Source organism: Populus alba, chromosome 4 (assembly GCF_005239225.2).
Source record: "Populus alba chromosome 4, ASM523922v2, whole genome shotgun sequence".
NCBI lineage: Eukaryota > Viridiplantae > Streptophyta > Magnoliopsida > Malpighiales > Salicaceae > Populus > Populus alba.
In genome coordinates, this window is record NC_133287.1 from 13,802,104 (window position 1) to 13,817,882 (window position 15,779).

The following is a 15,779-nucleotide window of genomic DNA, read 5'->3' on the forward strand; positions in this document are numbered from 1 at the left end:
GATATATATATATATATATATATATATATATATATATATAGTCTAGATATCAAAATACTTGTTAGAAGCTCCATACTAACAGAGAGTAATTAGTTTTATATGCACATACTAGTCTATATTTTTAGTTGGTGAGAAAGGCGCCAGCCTATAGCGATTAATCCTCTTATAGTTATCAAGATTGCAAACCTTGTCTGTAATATACGTATTTGTTTCAGTTCATATACTTCTATTATATCACAATTTATGGTCTATTACTTATAAATATCTATAAAGTATATTAAATGATATTCCTTTACCGAGTTGGTTAAACTCATCCCTCCATTCTAATATTATTTCCAGGTTCATAGCTTCTGTTAGCAGGTTGATGCTGTTTCTTTTATGCATTAGTGTCATTTATTTGTGTTGTTTTAAGTTATTTTTTAGTATATTTTGTATATTCACTGTAGGTACTTCTAATGATCCTCAATAGAATTTTTTAGTCTTTCATATAATATTCCTTTTACTTCTATATTTTCTCTAAGTGAGTGGGATAATCTTTAATATGCATGTTGATTATATGATAAGTATGACTAGTTAATTTCTTGAATATTTATATTTATTGCTTTATTTTCTGAGTGCTCATATATTCTTGAATTTGCACTCACATTCTATTGAACTAAATTGTATTTGTTATGACATATATTGCTTTGATAATTATGCAAATATCTATTATACCGTGATATAGAAATTGTCAGTAACTCAATACTAACGAAAAGTAGTTAGTTTATGTGCACATAGTATTTTGTATACCTAGCTAGTGAGAGAGGCACTAGCTTGTGGCTACTGATCCTCCCATAGTAGACGCCTTCAGGTGTCATCTGATCTCTAACATACGTATATCAACATATATCGAATTGGAAACTATTAATATCTAAAATGTATATTAAATGTCATTCCCTCATTTTTTGGTTGAACTCACCCCTCATTTTTAATATTATTTCAGGTTTTTAGTTTCTACTAGCAGGTGAACTTTGTTGAGTTTTCCTACTTCTTCAATTTTGGTTAGTATTCCTTGTTTGTTTCGTGAGGCTTTCCTTTTAGTTTTTTATTCAATGTCTTAAATGCTCTACTATTACCCTATTTTAATTAAGTTTGGTATCAAATAACCATCTCAACCCCCAAAGCTTAAGCTATTAGGTGAGGTTTCAAGATATGATATATATTATTCTCTAATACACCCCCTCAAGTGAAAGCCATTTGGGCTTGAAACTTGCACAGGCCCACATTACCTTGTGTTTAATTTTTATCAAATAAATAGGGATGATGAGATTCAAACTCGTGATCACTTGGTTATCAAGACTCTGAAACAATATCAAAGAATCATCACAACTTAAAAGCTTAAGCTATTAGGTGAGGTCCCAAGGTATGATTTATATTATTCTCTAACATTTGGATTTTGACAATATAATAAGTATTATGGATTATTGTTTTTGTTTTAATTATGGATGAGAAGTTTTGAACTATCATTTGGTTTAATTAGTTTTGAATAATATAATATTTTGAAAGATTATGAAATGTTGCGTGAATTTTATAAAGTTTTGTTTATGATATGTACATTTTGAGCCTTAGTTCAACACCGCTCTTGTGTTGTCGGTCATAGACCTGGGATTTGGGTCATGACACTTAGTTGTTGTTAGCAAGTTGGTTTTTGGTTGAGGGTTTTTGCTACTTCATTTATTGTTATGCCTTGTTTGCTTTTAGGAGGCATTTCTTCTTGTTCTTTTTTTATTTTATGTCTTAGACGCTCCACAATTAAACTATTTTTATTCAATTTTGGATTTTTATTTTAAAGATTGAAATTTATTTAATACAATAAGTATTATGAATTTTTATTTTGTGTTTATCATATGATGAGAAATTTTGAAGTTTATATTAAAAAGATAACAAGACAGAGCACTTCATTTAACCATTAGTGCAGTTTTGTCTAGCTGGTAGGCATTGCCGATTCAATCTAAATATATTTTGTACTAATATAAAAAAGATTGATGACAGTATATTTTGTGCTTGGTAGTGTTTTCTTTGACTTATTTTCTTCTTTTCTTTGGTGATAATCTTTAAAGCACTTGTAGTTAAATTTTGCCCACATATGGTAATGACCCTTGATACAAGTGCTTGGCAGTGTTTTCTTTGAACTTTTTTTTTCTAGTTTTCTTCGGTGATAATCTTTTTTAAAGCAACAAATTTAATTTCTTGATATATATATATATAGTAAGCTTAGCCATGAAATCGTGGAAACTAAATGAATAACAAATCGAAGAAGATGAAAAGATTTGTGAAAGTTTTAAAGATTTCATAAAAAATAATCTCTTTGCTTACAATCTGTACATGATATGTAAAGTATTCTACAAAATTGTTTTCTCTAATATATGTTAATCTGTCCCTTTTATGACCCATTTAAGCGAGAAGTGAGATCGATGAAGATGTCTTCCCGACAAGGAATTGTGAGACCACCCATTTGATGATCAAATCCAAATTCCTCTTCAGCTTTACTTAGCAGCTCTTGAAATGAAGGCTGGTTCAAGTGGGACACTGGAATCACAAATCTTTTCTTCTCTTCTTCTCCAACATATACTGCAACATAGCCCTTTCGAACATCCCTAGCTGGAGATGATCCTCGAAGAAGATTTTGGTTAGCTTGAAGGATACGAGGCAAGCGAATAGCCATCATTTTGTTTGGATGTAAATGTAAGAACAACAAGAAGATTGTTAGGATTTTAGTAAGGAACAGAAAACTCTGATTCTTGATGAGAATGTGAAGGCTTGAGTTGGATTGAGAAGGTAATTGAGTGCTGTATATATAGAGGAAAGATCACAAAACAAAAGAAGAGCACCATTGTGGATAATGGATCTACTGGTGTATGGTCATTTGGATGGGGTCTAATGAGAGACATGAAGTAGTGAAGGATCACATGGTATTGTCTCAAAAGCAAGACTGATAACATAATGTCCCCAGCATTTTTTGAGAAAAACAATCTACTCAGGACCCACTTGAAATTCAAGGAGTTAGCTATTATGAAGTCTATCTTAAGTTGTGACCATTTGAATACTGCCTTGAGACACCCTTGAGACATCTACCCTCTTGAATTAGAGTTGAACGATATAGAAGGATAATTTCTGTGGACGACCTTTTAGAGTTCAGGGCATACTTCAGACGTCTAAGTTCTTTTTTTTTTGTTTTTGTAATGATGGGTAGAGGTTTTATGGACCACATTTGTCTTGTAAATTATAAAGCTTTTCTAAATCAGCAGTATGAACATGGATTATCAGCATTTATTGCTCTAGCAATAAATTCGAACATGTAGCACCAGGAAAAGTAAAAGGGACAAAAACTTGCTAGACAAAACCATGTGAAGTGCATATGAAGTACGTGGCACTGCTTCACCCTTTTTAGAACCTATCCTGCATTTCAGAATATCGTGATGCAACTGCAAATGACGAAGTTAATGTCGGTAACTGTTTCCAGCCATTGAATTTGAAATGTGGGTGCCACCAGGAACAGAAAAAGAGCATCAATGCTATCCTCAGGAAGGTTTCGACCTGTGAGGCCAAATATGTTGCGAGGCCTTTTATATATTCACTTTTATGTTGCGAGGCCTTTTCAGCTAATGTTTTATTCATCTTTTTTGTTACACCATTTTGTTATGGTGTCTTGTACGTGTACTGTGAAGTGTCTCTTAATCCCATGTTGCTCACACAACTCCATGAACTTTGAATATGTGTACTACCATTGTCTAACTTGAGTTATTTGATCTTCCTCCCTGTCTGGTTTTTTACTTTTGCTTTTCAAACTTGGCAAATATTATTGACTTATATCGCATGAAGCACTACAAGATTAAACTGTTTTACCGACGAAATTTTTCTATTTGCATAAGACACATATTCCGTCAGTAATTAATTTATCAACGAAATCATCATCTAAAATACTCTGTTTGTGAATCTTTCATTGGTAATTTTTTGTTCGTCGGTAAATTCGTTGGTAATAAAAAAATATTATTACCGATGGATTTACTAACGGAATAGATCATGCGTCGGTAATAGTATTTTTTTTATTACCAACGGATTTACCAACGGACAAAAAATTACCGATGAAAGAATTCCATTGTTAATTCCACCGGTAATTATTTAAAAACATTTTTAAAAAATTCATTTTAAAAAATTATAAAATAATTAAATTAACATAAATCAACACTCTATATATAATATATACTCAAAATGCTTGGAAAAAAAAGAAAAAGAACATCAACTCAAACAAATTTGCAACAAATAAATAAAACGAAAAAAATAAATTCAACTAAAAAAATTCATATGAAAAAAATGAAGTTGCAATTGCTAAAAATTTTAAAATCCTATAAATAAATCAACTAAAAATTGATCTCATATTCAAAAAAAATCTTACAACAACATTTATACAATTATTAAGAACAAAAACAATTAAAAATAAAATAAAAAACAAATATAGTGAAAACAATCATGAAAAAAGAAGGAAAAAAAAATCTTACCTTAATGTAGTTGCAAGTGAAGCTAAGGAGAGAAATTTTTTTTGTAAAACATATTAATTAAAAAAAAACTAAGAGGATTGTTGCACCCGACATCGCGGCGGCCTTAAAAATAATTCTTTGGAAAAAATGGGTTTCTAGCATCACGTTCTTTAATGGGGAATGGTCTTGTTTAAGGAGTCGCCACCTAGTATTATGGTCACTAGGAACCTTAATTGGTCAACAGAGATTCTATGGTTTAGGACTGGTTATGTGAAAGGAAAGATATTATCACCCCTTAAATGTCCTGCCTGAGGCAGGCTGCATTGCTAGTTTCGTCTTAAATTGCTAAATGTTTATTAGTTTATGTTATGAAAATTTGCTTATAATATTCCTGACTCTGGCGCCAGTGAATATTTAACTACAAATATTTCTAACTCTAGCGTCAGTGAATAAACAAATAAAATAAATTTATTTTTACGCATGCACAATTTTTTTTTGTTAAATGAAAATAAAATACAATGAATAATATAAATTTAAACCGGTTTTTTTATTTGTTGACTCTGGCATCAGTGAATAAACCAATAAATTTATATTATTTTTTTCTTGCTAAATAAAAATAAAATACAAATGAATAATATAAATTTAAACCGGTATTTTTATTCCTGACTTTGACGTCAGTGAATAAACCAATAAATTTATATTATTATTTTTTTTCATGCATACATATTTTTCTTATTTTTATTTTTCTGCTTTTTATTTTTTTTATATTTTTTTATTTTTTGGGCTGGGCCCAGTTCAGCCCATATCCCAGCCAGCCCCGCCCGGCCACTGGCCTGGCCGGGCAAAAATCAACCAGAAGCACGCGTGCTGTGTACTGTGTGAAGGTAATTAAAATTACCTTCGCACAGTAACAACCTTATTTGATCTGCGAAAGCGAAAGAGAATTCAATGAAAACTAAAGAAAGCTTACCTGCTCTGCTGGAGTGCTGCTGTTTTGGGCGAAGATCTGCGAAGGAGTTCCTCCTGGCGAAACTGGAATTCCTTCTACCCTTTGCTTTCCTGCCCTCTGCTTCTTCTTCTCTCGGTCGTTCATCTCCCCTCTACCCTTTGTTTTTTTTCCGTTCTATATGTGCTGCGTGTGTTCTGTTCTCGGTGTTTCTGCCTTTTTGTTTTTTGTTTGCTTCTCCTGGACTTCCTCTTTTCTCGGTGTTTCTGCCTTTTTGTTTTTTGTTTGCTTTTCCTGGACTTCCTCTTCATTTTTTTTTTTGTCTCAGTTTCGTCCCCAAAAATCCCCTGTTTTCGTCCGTGTCCAGGCTTCCTCTCGTCTTCGGTTCCCAAAATCCTCCTCTGTTCTGGGTCTTTTTTCGTCAGCTCCCCTGTTGTGTTCCTGTTTCCAGTGTTCTTACCCTTGCTTTTTAGTCTTCCTGTGTTATTTGTCTCTCCATCTGCTTCGGTTTTTTCGTCTCCCAGTTCTGCTTTTCTGGGTTTCTCCTCTCTTTTTTCTGGGTTTTTTCCTCTGTTTTTTTTCTGCCTCCTGGTGCTGGGTTTTCTTCTTCCTTTTATAGCCAAGCTAAACCTCCCCTGTGTCTTATCTTTGCAGGACTGTGTTTATGCCTCCACCACCGAGATCATGGGCAAGAGACTTGGTCCAAGATCAGATTTGTTGCGGATTATCAGCTCCCCTGCTGAATCGGGAGCTTCCTTGTTGAAGCGGGAATGGAGAAGACGCACGACTGTTTCTAGGAACGGTGCCGTTTCGGCAGAAAATAGGAATTTTCAATTTGACCCCTGTCTCTGGAATTTCGCAATTGGACCCCTAAACAAATAAAAATTTCTTTTAATTTTTCCCTTTTATTGGATAAATTTTAATTAGATCCCTAAATTGGTGCACTGTTTACAAAACAATCCTTAATTCCTGGATTATTCAATTTGGTCCTTAATTAACTCTTTCAATTTTGCCCTTTTTGGATAAATTTCAATTAAGTCCCTGAATTTATTTAATTAATCAAATCAAAGTTTAATTAAGCTCACAAACTTATTAATTCTTTTAATTTCATTAATTAAACTAATCCAAATTTTTAAGTAAATTTCCAAACTTATTAATTCTTTAATTTTTGACTAATTTATTCTCAACTCTGATAATTTTATCCCTAAACTTCAAAATTTGTTGTTTTAACCCCATTCTCAAATATATTTTTAATCATTGATTTTGTATTTTTTTATTCAAAAATTGGGTAATGATAAGGATAAAAGAAGAAAGAAGAAGAAGACATACCCGAGCATAGAGGAAAAGAGAAGGAGATGAAAAGAGAAAAGAAGAGAATGAAATAGATATTGATGTTTTTTTACATATAGTAAAGAAGAAGAAGAAGAAGAAGAAGAAATGAGTCTATCTCTTGTGAAATAAGGGGATTCAGGCTTTTTATTGGGGCACGTTAGCGATGGATTTACCGATGGATAATTGAATAGTAATATTTTTTAATTATTCCATCGGTAATATTTAATTTAAATTTTAAATTTCGTAAAAAGTTTTTAGAAACCACCAACAATTATCAATAATGTTTCAATCTATCAGTGATTCCGTCTGTAATATTTAAATGAAAATTTTAAATTACTTGAATTTTTTCAGAAAACCACCAAATAACACCAACAACTTTTCAATTCATCGATGATTTTGTCTGTAAAGAATAACAATTAGTAGTTGAAAATACTTTTCAATTAGCAGTGCAATTGAAAAGTGAACAATTCTGGAGCTCTCTAGAAAATACTGACGGAAAATTCCGTCGGTGATTTCTTTTGTAATTGATATGATGAACAATGTTTACGGTTTACAAACAAATTTACCAATGGATTTTACCAACAACATAAATTCTGTCGATAATTCCGTTGGTAAAAATGACATGTCATTATTTTTTTTGCTTTCTTTTAATTTTTTTCCCCGCTATAATTCCCTCGATATATACCGAAGGAATATTTTTGTTGGTAAAATCTTTAGGAAATTTACCAACGAAAATATTCCCTCGATATTTCTGTTTGTATTTATCGATTTTCTGGTAGTGAAGTACACCCAAAACTTTCATGAATAGTTATCAACAAAAATCATGAAATACATATATCCTCCTTATGATGCTACCCTTACTAGACCCCGAACATTTGTATGAACATAGTCAAGAATCCCTTGTATTGAGTGTGGTTATCTTGAAGTGCACCTTATTTTATTCTTTCAAGAACACAATACCTGTATTAATAAAGTTTGCATATTTTGACACCTTTTAATAGAATCTTGTTATGAACCCATATGGCCTAATCACATGCGTCACAAGACTATGTTATCTTACTCAAACTCTATGACTGCAACTCCACCTATAAATGTGGTATCTACCCGTCTATAAATATTTCTTGGCAATCTATGTCCCTTCATCATAGTCATAACACTTTTACTCACCTTCAGTACTTCACCTTCAAACTTGAAGTTGAATCCTTTATGATTTAAAGTGCCCAATATAATCAGATTCTTCCTTAAATTTGTTATATGTTTAACATCACACAAAGTTCCAACATCACCACCAAACATTTTAATTTTGATATTTTCTATTCCAACAACTTTGCATGGATCATCATTACCTATCATAATAGAATCATAATTAACTAACATGTAGTTGTTAAACAAATCTTTATTTAGAGTCGTGCGATAAGAACATGCCAAATCCATTATGCAAGAATATGTGGGATGATTTGAACTGGATGAAACAAAAAGCATATCTCTGTCATTAAAAAAGCAACTATTAAGTTGGTTTTCTCCATTACAGTTTCACGTGGTTGGATGATTCATCAACTCAATATACATAATGCTTTCCTCAATGGTGTACTTGCCAAAGAGGTCTTGTAACAACCCTAATTTTTCTATTAGTTTATTTGTTAATCTCTCCCCCTATAAAGGTTAGATGAAGCAATTTTTTTTTTACTCGCCGAAATTTCGATAGAGTCTCCTCTATATCGGGAGATCCCAAGTTATCGACAATGTACCTGCACACATTTTGAATCACATCTCATCCACAATCACATCCATGTTTAGTACAATTAACTACATAACTCATTCTAGATTATGCTCAGGACCATATTCATTCCCAAACTCCATCTTACATCACATACACAAGTTAATAATTAAAAGAGCCAATTTCAACACGAAATTTCATATAAATATATATATACACACAACATAGTTTAATATTGTAACATATTCGAGTACATTCTAATATCCCAAGCATAGGTTGATACATTTAATATTTCAGAAACAAAATATTACGAATAGAGTATTCCATATAGGTTACATGTTTACTACATGACAAAATTACACCACAAATCCCTAAGTTCCTAACTTATACGGAAAGGGATCAAAGAACTTTAAATCTATTCCTGACGTGAATGAGAGGGACCTACAAAAATATAAATTTTCCATATAATTAAAAACAAATGATTAAAATACAAGTAATTTACAGAATAAAATTAAACAACATATATATCTACTTAAATCATATGAGATTCTAAATACAACCACAAACCCCTTTTTATGGTTATTGTCACACCCCCACACAAAAAATTATAATATGGCGCGACATCGGATGGCGATTTTCGTTGTGTTCTGATGATTTGGTTCTTTGGAGTCGCCACCTAGTATTTGGTCACTAGGAACCCTAACTGGTCTTTCAGAGTTTCTAAGGCAAGGGACTGGTTGCGTAAAGGGAAGGTACTAGCACCCCTAGTACGCCCTACCTAAGGTAAGCTGCTTGGTGTTTGGTTTGCTCTATAGTCTATGGTGTTGGTGTTTTCTAATCCCGTCAACTCGTAAATCGCAAGGAAAAGAGAACAAAAGAACGAAGAAAATTTCACAATTCTAAAAAAAACAATTTTATACTTTTCATGACTCGTAAACCGTGGAGAAAAAAAAAATTAAAATTTTGAAATGTTCTCGATCACAACCAAAGCTTCTTTCAAACATGTGCGTTGATTTATTACTCCCGATAATATTTTGGATGTTCGTCCTTTTAAGGATTTCTTCATCCAAACATTAGCGGTGAACAATAACCACAACTTCTCCTCCCAAAATAAGATTTTTATAGTTTTTGGAATATTGGCCAATACCCTTTGGAGTTTTACAAACAGGTTGTAAAATCCACAAATGCAAGAAAATGATTTGTGTTTAAGAAATCTATGCGAAAACACATTTTCAAAACTTCCAATATTTTTTATATATAAAAAGAACATTCAAAACATGTTAGTGTATTGGCCGTATGCATGAAAACAAAACATGAAACGGCGTCGTTTTGGAGAAAACGCGCCGTTTCATTTAAATGTGGCGCCAGAAATGCGCCAACGTTCACATCAGTCCCCCAATTATTTTTGTTCCTTTCAATTGCGTCCCTGCCAATTTCGGTCTTGTCCGCCAAGTTGGCCGCCTTTTCCACTTTGGTCCTTGGCCTCTAAATTATGCAATTTAGCCCTCAATTGATCAATAAACTTCCAATTTCTTCAATTAGGCCCCTCAATCAATCCCAAACAGCCCCCCCTATCTTTGCGCCTTTTCCAAATTGGTCCCTGGTTTCGGATTTTCACAATTAAACCCCTAATTGGCCATTAAACTTCAATATTTATGCAATTAAGCCCCTGATTTGACTTAATAAAATCCTAAAAATTATAATTTAGCCCCAAAACTTAAATTTCTTCAATTTAAAGCCCAAATTGACTTAAAAATCAATTTTTCTTGCAATCAAATCCCCTATAAATGCAATAAAAAATCAATTAAACCCATAAACATCCAAATTTGGGCTTCTCTCCTCAAAATTCAAAATTTCCTTCTCAATAGGGTTTCTCATCCTTCAAGAATATATTGTCAAAAATCCAATCTTTGTATCTTTATACTCCTTGACCAATTTTCTGACCATTTTCCGAGTGCTTCTGCCTCCTGTTATTTTTCTAACCTTCTTCGGCTATTTATTTTATTTTTTTTGCGGGGACCCAAGAATGGGTTACAACAATTATATAAGAATTCTTTATTCTTCTTCTCTGTTTTTTTTTTTCTGTTAACTACTTCTCTCCCCCCCCTCATCAGAAGGACTATTGCTGACACCAATGACCTCCATTAGTGTCTTTAGTTGCCCGTCCTGGAACAACTAATTAGTTTCATGAAAATGCTGACACAAATGTAAACGTTTGTGTCATTAACTATTTTTAAAACTAAAATAGTTAATCATTGTTCCATATTACCTTGGGAGGTTCTCAAGTATGCTGATGTCAAAATTCTTGACATCATTAGCTTTCACCTCGAAAAGCTAATCAAGTTTATAAATTTTGCTGATATCGACGTCACGTGCTGATATCATTAACTATTCTGAAACCGAATAGTTAATCAATTTTATAAATTTTGCCGATATCGACATCACATGCCGATATCATTAACTATTCTGAAACCAAATAGTTAATCAAGTTTATAAATTTTTCCGTTATCTACGTCACGTGCCAATATCATTAACTATTCTGAAACTGAATAGTTAATCAAGTTTATATTTTTCCTCTCACGTACCAGTAATGCCAATGTTATCCAGCTTGGTTAACATCATTAGCCTCCCATATCAGGGACAAACAAATCAAATTCAAGAAACAATCATTACCAAAATTCCTTGTTACGATCTATTTCCTCCAAAAGAACCCATAAATTAAATCTAGTTCTCTGTTCCATTTTATTTTTCATCATTTAACCTTTCCTTTCCCTTTTTTTTTCCTCATCAATAAGCACCAAATTTTTATAGTTCAAAAGTTAGTTAAAATAATTATTAACTAGAGGAGATATAGGTACCAAGTACCTACCTGTTGTGGATGCTCGACTTGCGTTCCCCCATGGTTGTTGTACTCCTCCTGCGGTTCCTCCTGAAACCACAAACACCCATCATTATTCCATATTAATCCACATATCACACGCAACATCAACATTGAAAATAATATTCATTTCTCTTTTACGAAATCTTTTCTTTCTCATCACTTACATTCCTCATTAATATCCTTTAACTTTTCAGCTCATTAGTAGTCCAAGTGGACATCATAAATTCAATTTTTTATTACAGTTTATTCTTTTTGAAGATCAAGACACACTTTATGAAAGGCAAGAAAAAAATTCTACACTTGATGTGGCTAAATTTCGCCGTTTTATCAACTTGGCCGAATCTGCCAACAGGGGTGGCAGCTCGACCTCTCCTCAGTTTTTTATTTGTATCTGGAGTTCTAGGACTCCAAATTAGGCGAGGTCAGATTCGTTGGAAAGCTAACACTCCTAGCTACACTTCTATGAGGGGACCCTCCCTGAATTTTATAGTTTTCAGGTCCAAAATCCCCCCAGGAAACAGGGCAACGAACCTGTCCTGTTTTGCTAATGGAGAAGGTATCTCCATTTCATCTTAAATCCCTGCTTCCTCATCAGTCACAGCCATGCCTTCCCTTTATTCATGGCATTCCCGTCTCCTTTTATGTCCTCTTAAGGTCACTGGTACCAAATTAATTAATTAAGCACATCATAAGTTCTCATTCCCTCTCTGCTGTATCCAGCAGAGAACGTGACCAAGGGAACCAAGAGTTCCCTTCCTCTCTTTTATGCACTCATTTCTTCTTCTTCTTTAAGGCACTTGGATTAATCTAATCCATTTAACCTCACTCATTTCTGCATTTTCCCAATATTTTATGTTAAAGAAACCTAATTTCCAATTCAAGAAAGGCATAAACTTCTAATCAAATTGAAGTTGATTTCATAGAAATTGGAATTAGAATTCCTTACTTGGATGGAAATCTAAACTTTACTTCACAAATTTTAGAAGAATCTTAGCCTTCTTCTCCTTGTATGTTGTCAGCCACTCTTCCCCCTCTTTTCTTCACCAATTCTTCACTTTTCTTCTTTTTAATTCTTCCACCCGATTGTGTTCCTCCACTTAATAATTCCAAGGCTTATTTGGGTTTACTAATTTTAGGTGTTTACTCCAAGTTTTGATGAAAGAAAAATCTGAAATTCTCCCCCCTCCTTATTCTTATTATCAGCCGGCCATGGATGAGAGAAGGGATGGCTATTTATAGTCCCATCTCTTCTTAATTCCATTTTGGCCCCATCTTTCACCCCTTTTTTTTTCTTTTTTTTTTCGGTATTATTTTTTTATTATTATTTTTGCTTTATTTTATATTATAACAACATTTGGAATTATTATAAACCTCCCCCTCTTTGTATACTTTATTCTCGGACTTCACAGGTCTACATGCAACAACCTCTAAGTTTTGTTGACCCCGTTCGTTCTTCTTATGTGTGTTGGTTACATAAGTCTTTATATGGTTTGAAGCAGGCTCCTTAGGTATGGTACACTCGTTTGAGTGATTTTCTGCTTTCTCTTAGCTTTCACACTTTGAAGGTTGACATGTCATTATTTATCTTGTTTGCATGTGCTGATATCTTTTACCTTTTGGTTTATGTTGATGATATCCTGCTTATGGGTAGCAACTCTATTATGCTTCAAAGACTAATAGAGTCACTAATTTCAGATTTTAAGCTTGGAGACTTAGGAGTTGTTCATTATTTTTTTTCAGATTTGAGGTTAAATCCACCAATATGGGTCTAATTCTATGAAAAAATAAGTATATTCTTGACATACTTACTCTAGCTGGTATGACCTCTTGCAAACCTGTTGATACTCCTATTTCTACCTCCAAAGTTACAGTGATACATGATTGCTTATTTTATGATCCTACACAATTTCATCAAATCATTGGTGCTCTTCAAGACCTCACTTTTATGTTAACATATGTGGGTTAAAGACAATCTGAATTGATTTATAAGAAGCATGTTCTAGGATGATTTTGATAGTTTGTGGATTAAAGAAGTATTTTGGGATTTTATGATGTTGAATATGTTGATTTGAAAGCTGGATGGTTTGAGATGTTTAATTGATGTTTTAGGGTGTTAGTTTGTCTTAAAACAAACTGATATTAAAACTGAAATTATGGGTTTTTGACAAGAATGTTGAATTTTAGAAAACTAATATATCAGGATTCTGAAATCCTGATCAGCTAATCAACTGATTTGTCTGAACCAATCAATTGATTGGCTTGATGGTATTGGTTGAGTGGTTGGTCAATTCTGGTTACTGGTTGACCAAACAAGGGGGATTGATAACTTTTTGTTGGTTTGGTCAATTTGAGAAATGTTTGGGACTGATCTGATGGATATGTTTTTGTTTTATAATTATATTTTGGTCTCACTCTTAGAATTGTAATCTTTTATGTTTTATATTTTGAGGCTTTTTTTTTAAATATTTTATGTATTCGTTATAGGCTTTGTAGACATTTCTTCTAGCGACCCTTAATAGTCTCCAATTCTACGCATGTTTGTCTTTTGCTTTTAATTTTTGGGTGAGTTAAATAATTTTTAATATGCATGCAGTATAAATAATTTATACATGTTGATTATATTATAGAATATATAGTATAGCATGTATATATATGTATATAAATTAATGTAGGATTATTCTAATATTGTGATTCCTACAGTTACTACCATGTTCTATCACACACACGCGCGCGCGCGCGCGCGCACACATATATATGAGACATTGGCTAAGGCACAACTTAAGCTATTTTATTATTCTTAACTTTGTATTAGAGCCCTAAATAAACTAAAACACCTCCTCTCCTCTCTCTGCAATGGACTCCTCATCACAACCGCCTACTACCTCTACTGCTGCAGCACCAGTGGTGCCGACTCTCTCCCTTGCCTCAACACCACTGTCTTCCTCTGCCTCTGTTCTGCCGTGGCTGCAGCCTATAGCTGGTAGTCACGCCTTCTTCAACCCCAATAATACTCCTTATTGCAACCCTCTTCTAATGTAGTTTCTACCGCCCCTGTCGTTGTTATTGTCTTCCTCTCCCACACTCACCAAGTCATCTCTCTCAAGTAAGCAAACACCAATTATTTCTATTGGCGAATGTAGATGAAGCCATATCTCCTAGGCCAAGGAGTTTTTGGCTTCGTTGATGGCTCCAACTCCAACCCCTCTCCACATATTCTTGCTGCTAGTGGCACCTCTCTTCAGGTACATCAGTTCTTCCTTCGTTGGAAACAATAGTACCAACTCATTCTGAGTACTCTGCTTTCCTCGCTATCCAAGAACGCATTTTTGTAAGAAGTCAAATATTGCATTTAATCAAAAGAAATCATCTATGAATCATCTAGTCAGTGGGTTGCCTTCATGAGTGAACCTAGTGGTGTCGGTGAAAACCATCACCGTCACTACGGAAGTTTCATCATAATGAGGGAGGCTGCAGTGTCGGCGCAGAGGCGGATGCGGTGGTGGACGTGGAAGTGGCAATAGTTAAATTTTGCCCACATATGGTAATGACCCTTGATACAAGTGCTTGGCAGTGTTTTCTTTGAACTTTTTTTTTCTAGTTTTCTTCGGTGATAATCTTTTTTAAAGCAACAAATTTAATTTCTTGATATATATATAGAGTAAGCTTAGCCATGAAATCGTGGAAACTAAATGAATAAACAAATCGAAGAAGATGAAAAGATTTGTGGAAGTTCAAAAGATTTCATAATACATAATCTCTTGAGACACTGCTTACAATCTGTACATGATGCGTAAAGTATGCTACAAAATTGTTTTCTCTAATATATGTTAATCTGTCCCTTTTATGACCCATTTAAGCGAGAAGTGAGATCGATGAAGATGTCTTCCCGACAAGGAATTGTGAGACCACCCATTTGATGATCAAATCCAAATTCCTCTTCAGCTTTACTTAGCAGCTCTTGAAATGAAGGCTGGTTCAAGTGTGACACTGGAATCACAAATCTTTTCTTCTCTTCTTCTCCAACATATACTGCAACATAGCCTTTTCGAACATCCCTAGCTGGAGATGATCCTCGAAGAAGATTTTGCTTAGCTTGAAGAATACGAGGCAAGCGAATAGCCATCATTTTGTTTGGATGTAAATGTGAACAACAAGAAGATTGTTAGGATTTTAGTAAGGAACAGAAAACTCCGATTATTGATGAGAATGTGAAGGCTTGAGTTGGATTGACAAGGTAATTATGTTCTGTATATATAGAGGAAAGATCACGAAAACAAAAGAAGAGCACCATTGTGGATAATGGATCTACTGGTGTATGGTCATTTGGATGGGGTCTAATGAGAGACATGAAGAGTGAGGGATCACATGGTATTGTCTCAAAAGCAA

General features: G+C 33.6%; 2 protein-coding genes across 2 annotated transcripts; both read right to left on the bottom strand.

Moving 5' to 3' along the window:
* Positions 1-1,110: 1,110 nt before the first annotated feature.
* LOC118028946 (auxin-induced protein 15A-like) lies at positions 1,111-3,342 on the bottom strand. Its single transcript, XM_073408969.1, has one exon. It carries the CDS (start codon positions 2,705-2,707, stop codon positions 2,423-2,425), a length of 285 nt encoding a protein of 94 aa, XP_073265070.1. The 5' UTR covers positions 2,708-3,342; the 3' UTR covers positions 1,111-2,422.
* Positions 3,343-15,111: 11,769 nt separating this feature from the next.
* On the bottom strand, positions 15,112-15,738 carry LOC118028953 (auxin-responsive protein SAUR24-like). Its single transcript, XM_035032702.2, has one exon. It carries the CDS (start codon positions 15,517-15,519, stop codon positions 15,235-15,237), a length of 285 nt encoding a protein of 94 aa, XP_034888593.1. The 5' UTR covers positions 15,520-15,738; the 3' UTR covers positions 15,112-15,234.
* Between the last annotated feature and the right edge of the window lie 41 nt (positions 15,739-15,779).

Excerpts from the sequence above, each read along its gene's own strand:
- LOC118028946 (XM_073408969.1), bottom strand. The coding sequence starts at position 2,707 with ATGATGGCTATTCGCTTGCCTCGTATCCTTCAAGCTAACCAAAATCTT.
- LOC118028953 (XM_035032702.2), bottom strand. The coding sequence starts at position 15,519 with ATGATGGCTATTCGCTTGCCTCGTATTCTTCAAGCTAAGCAAAATCTT.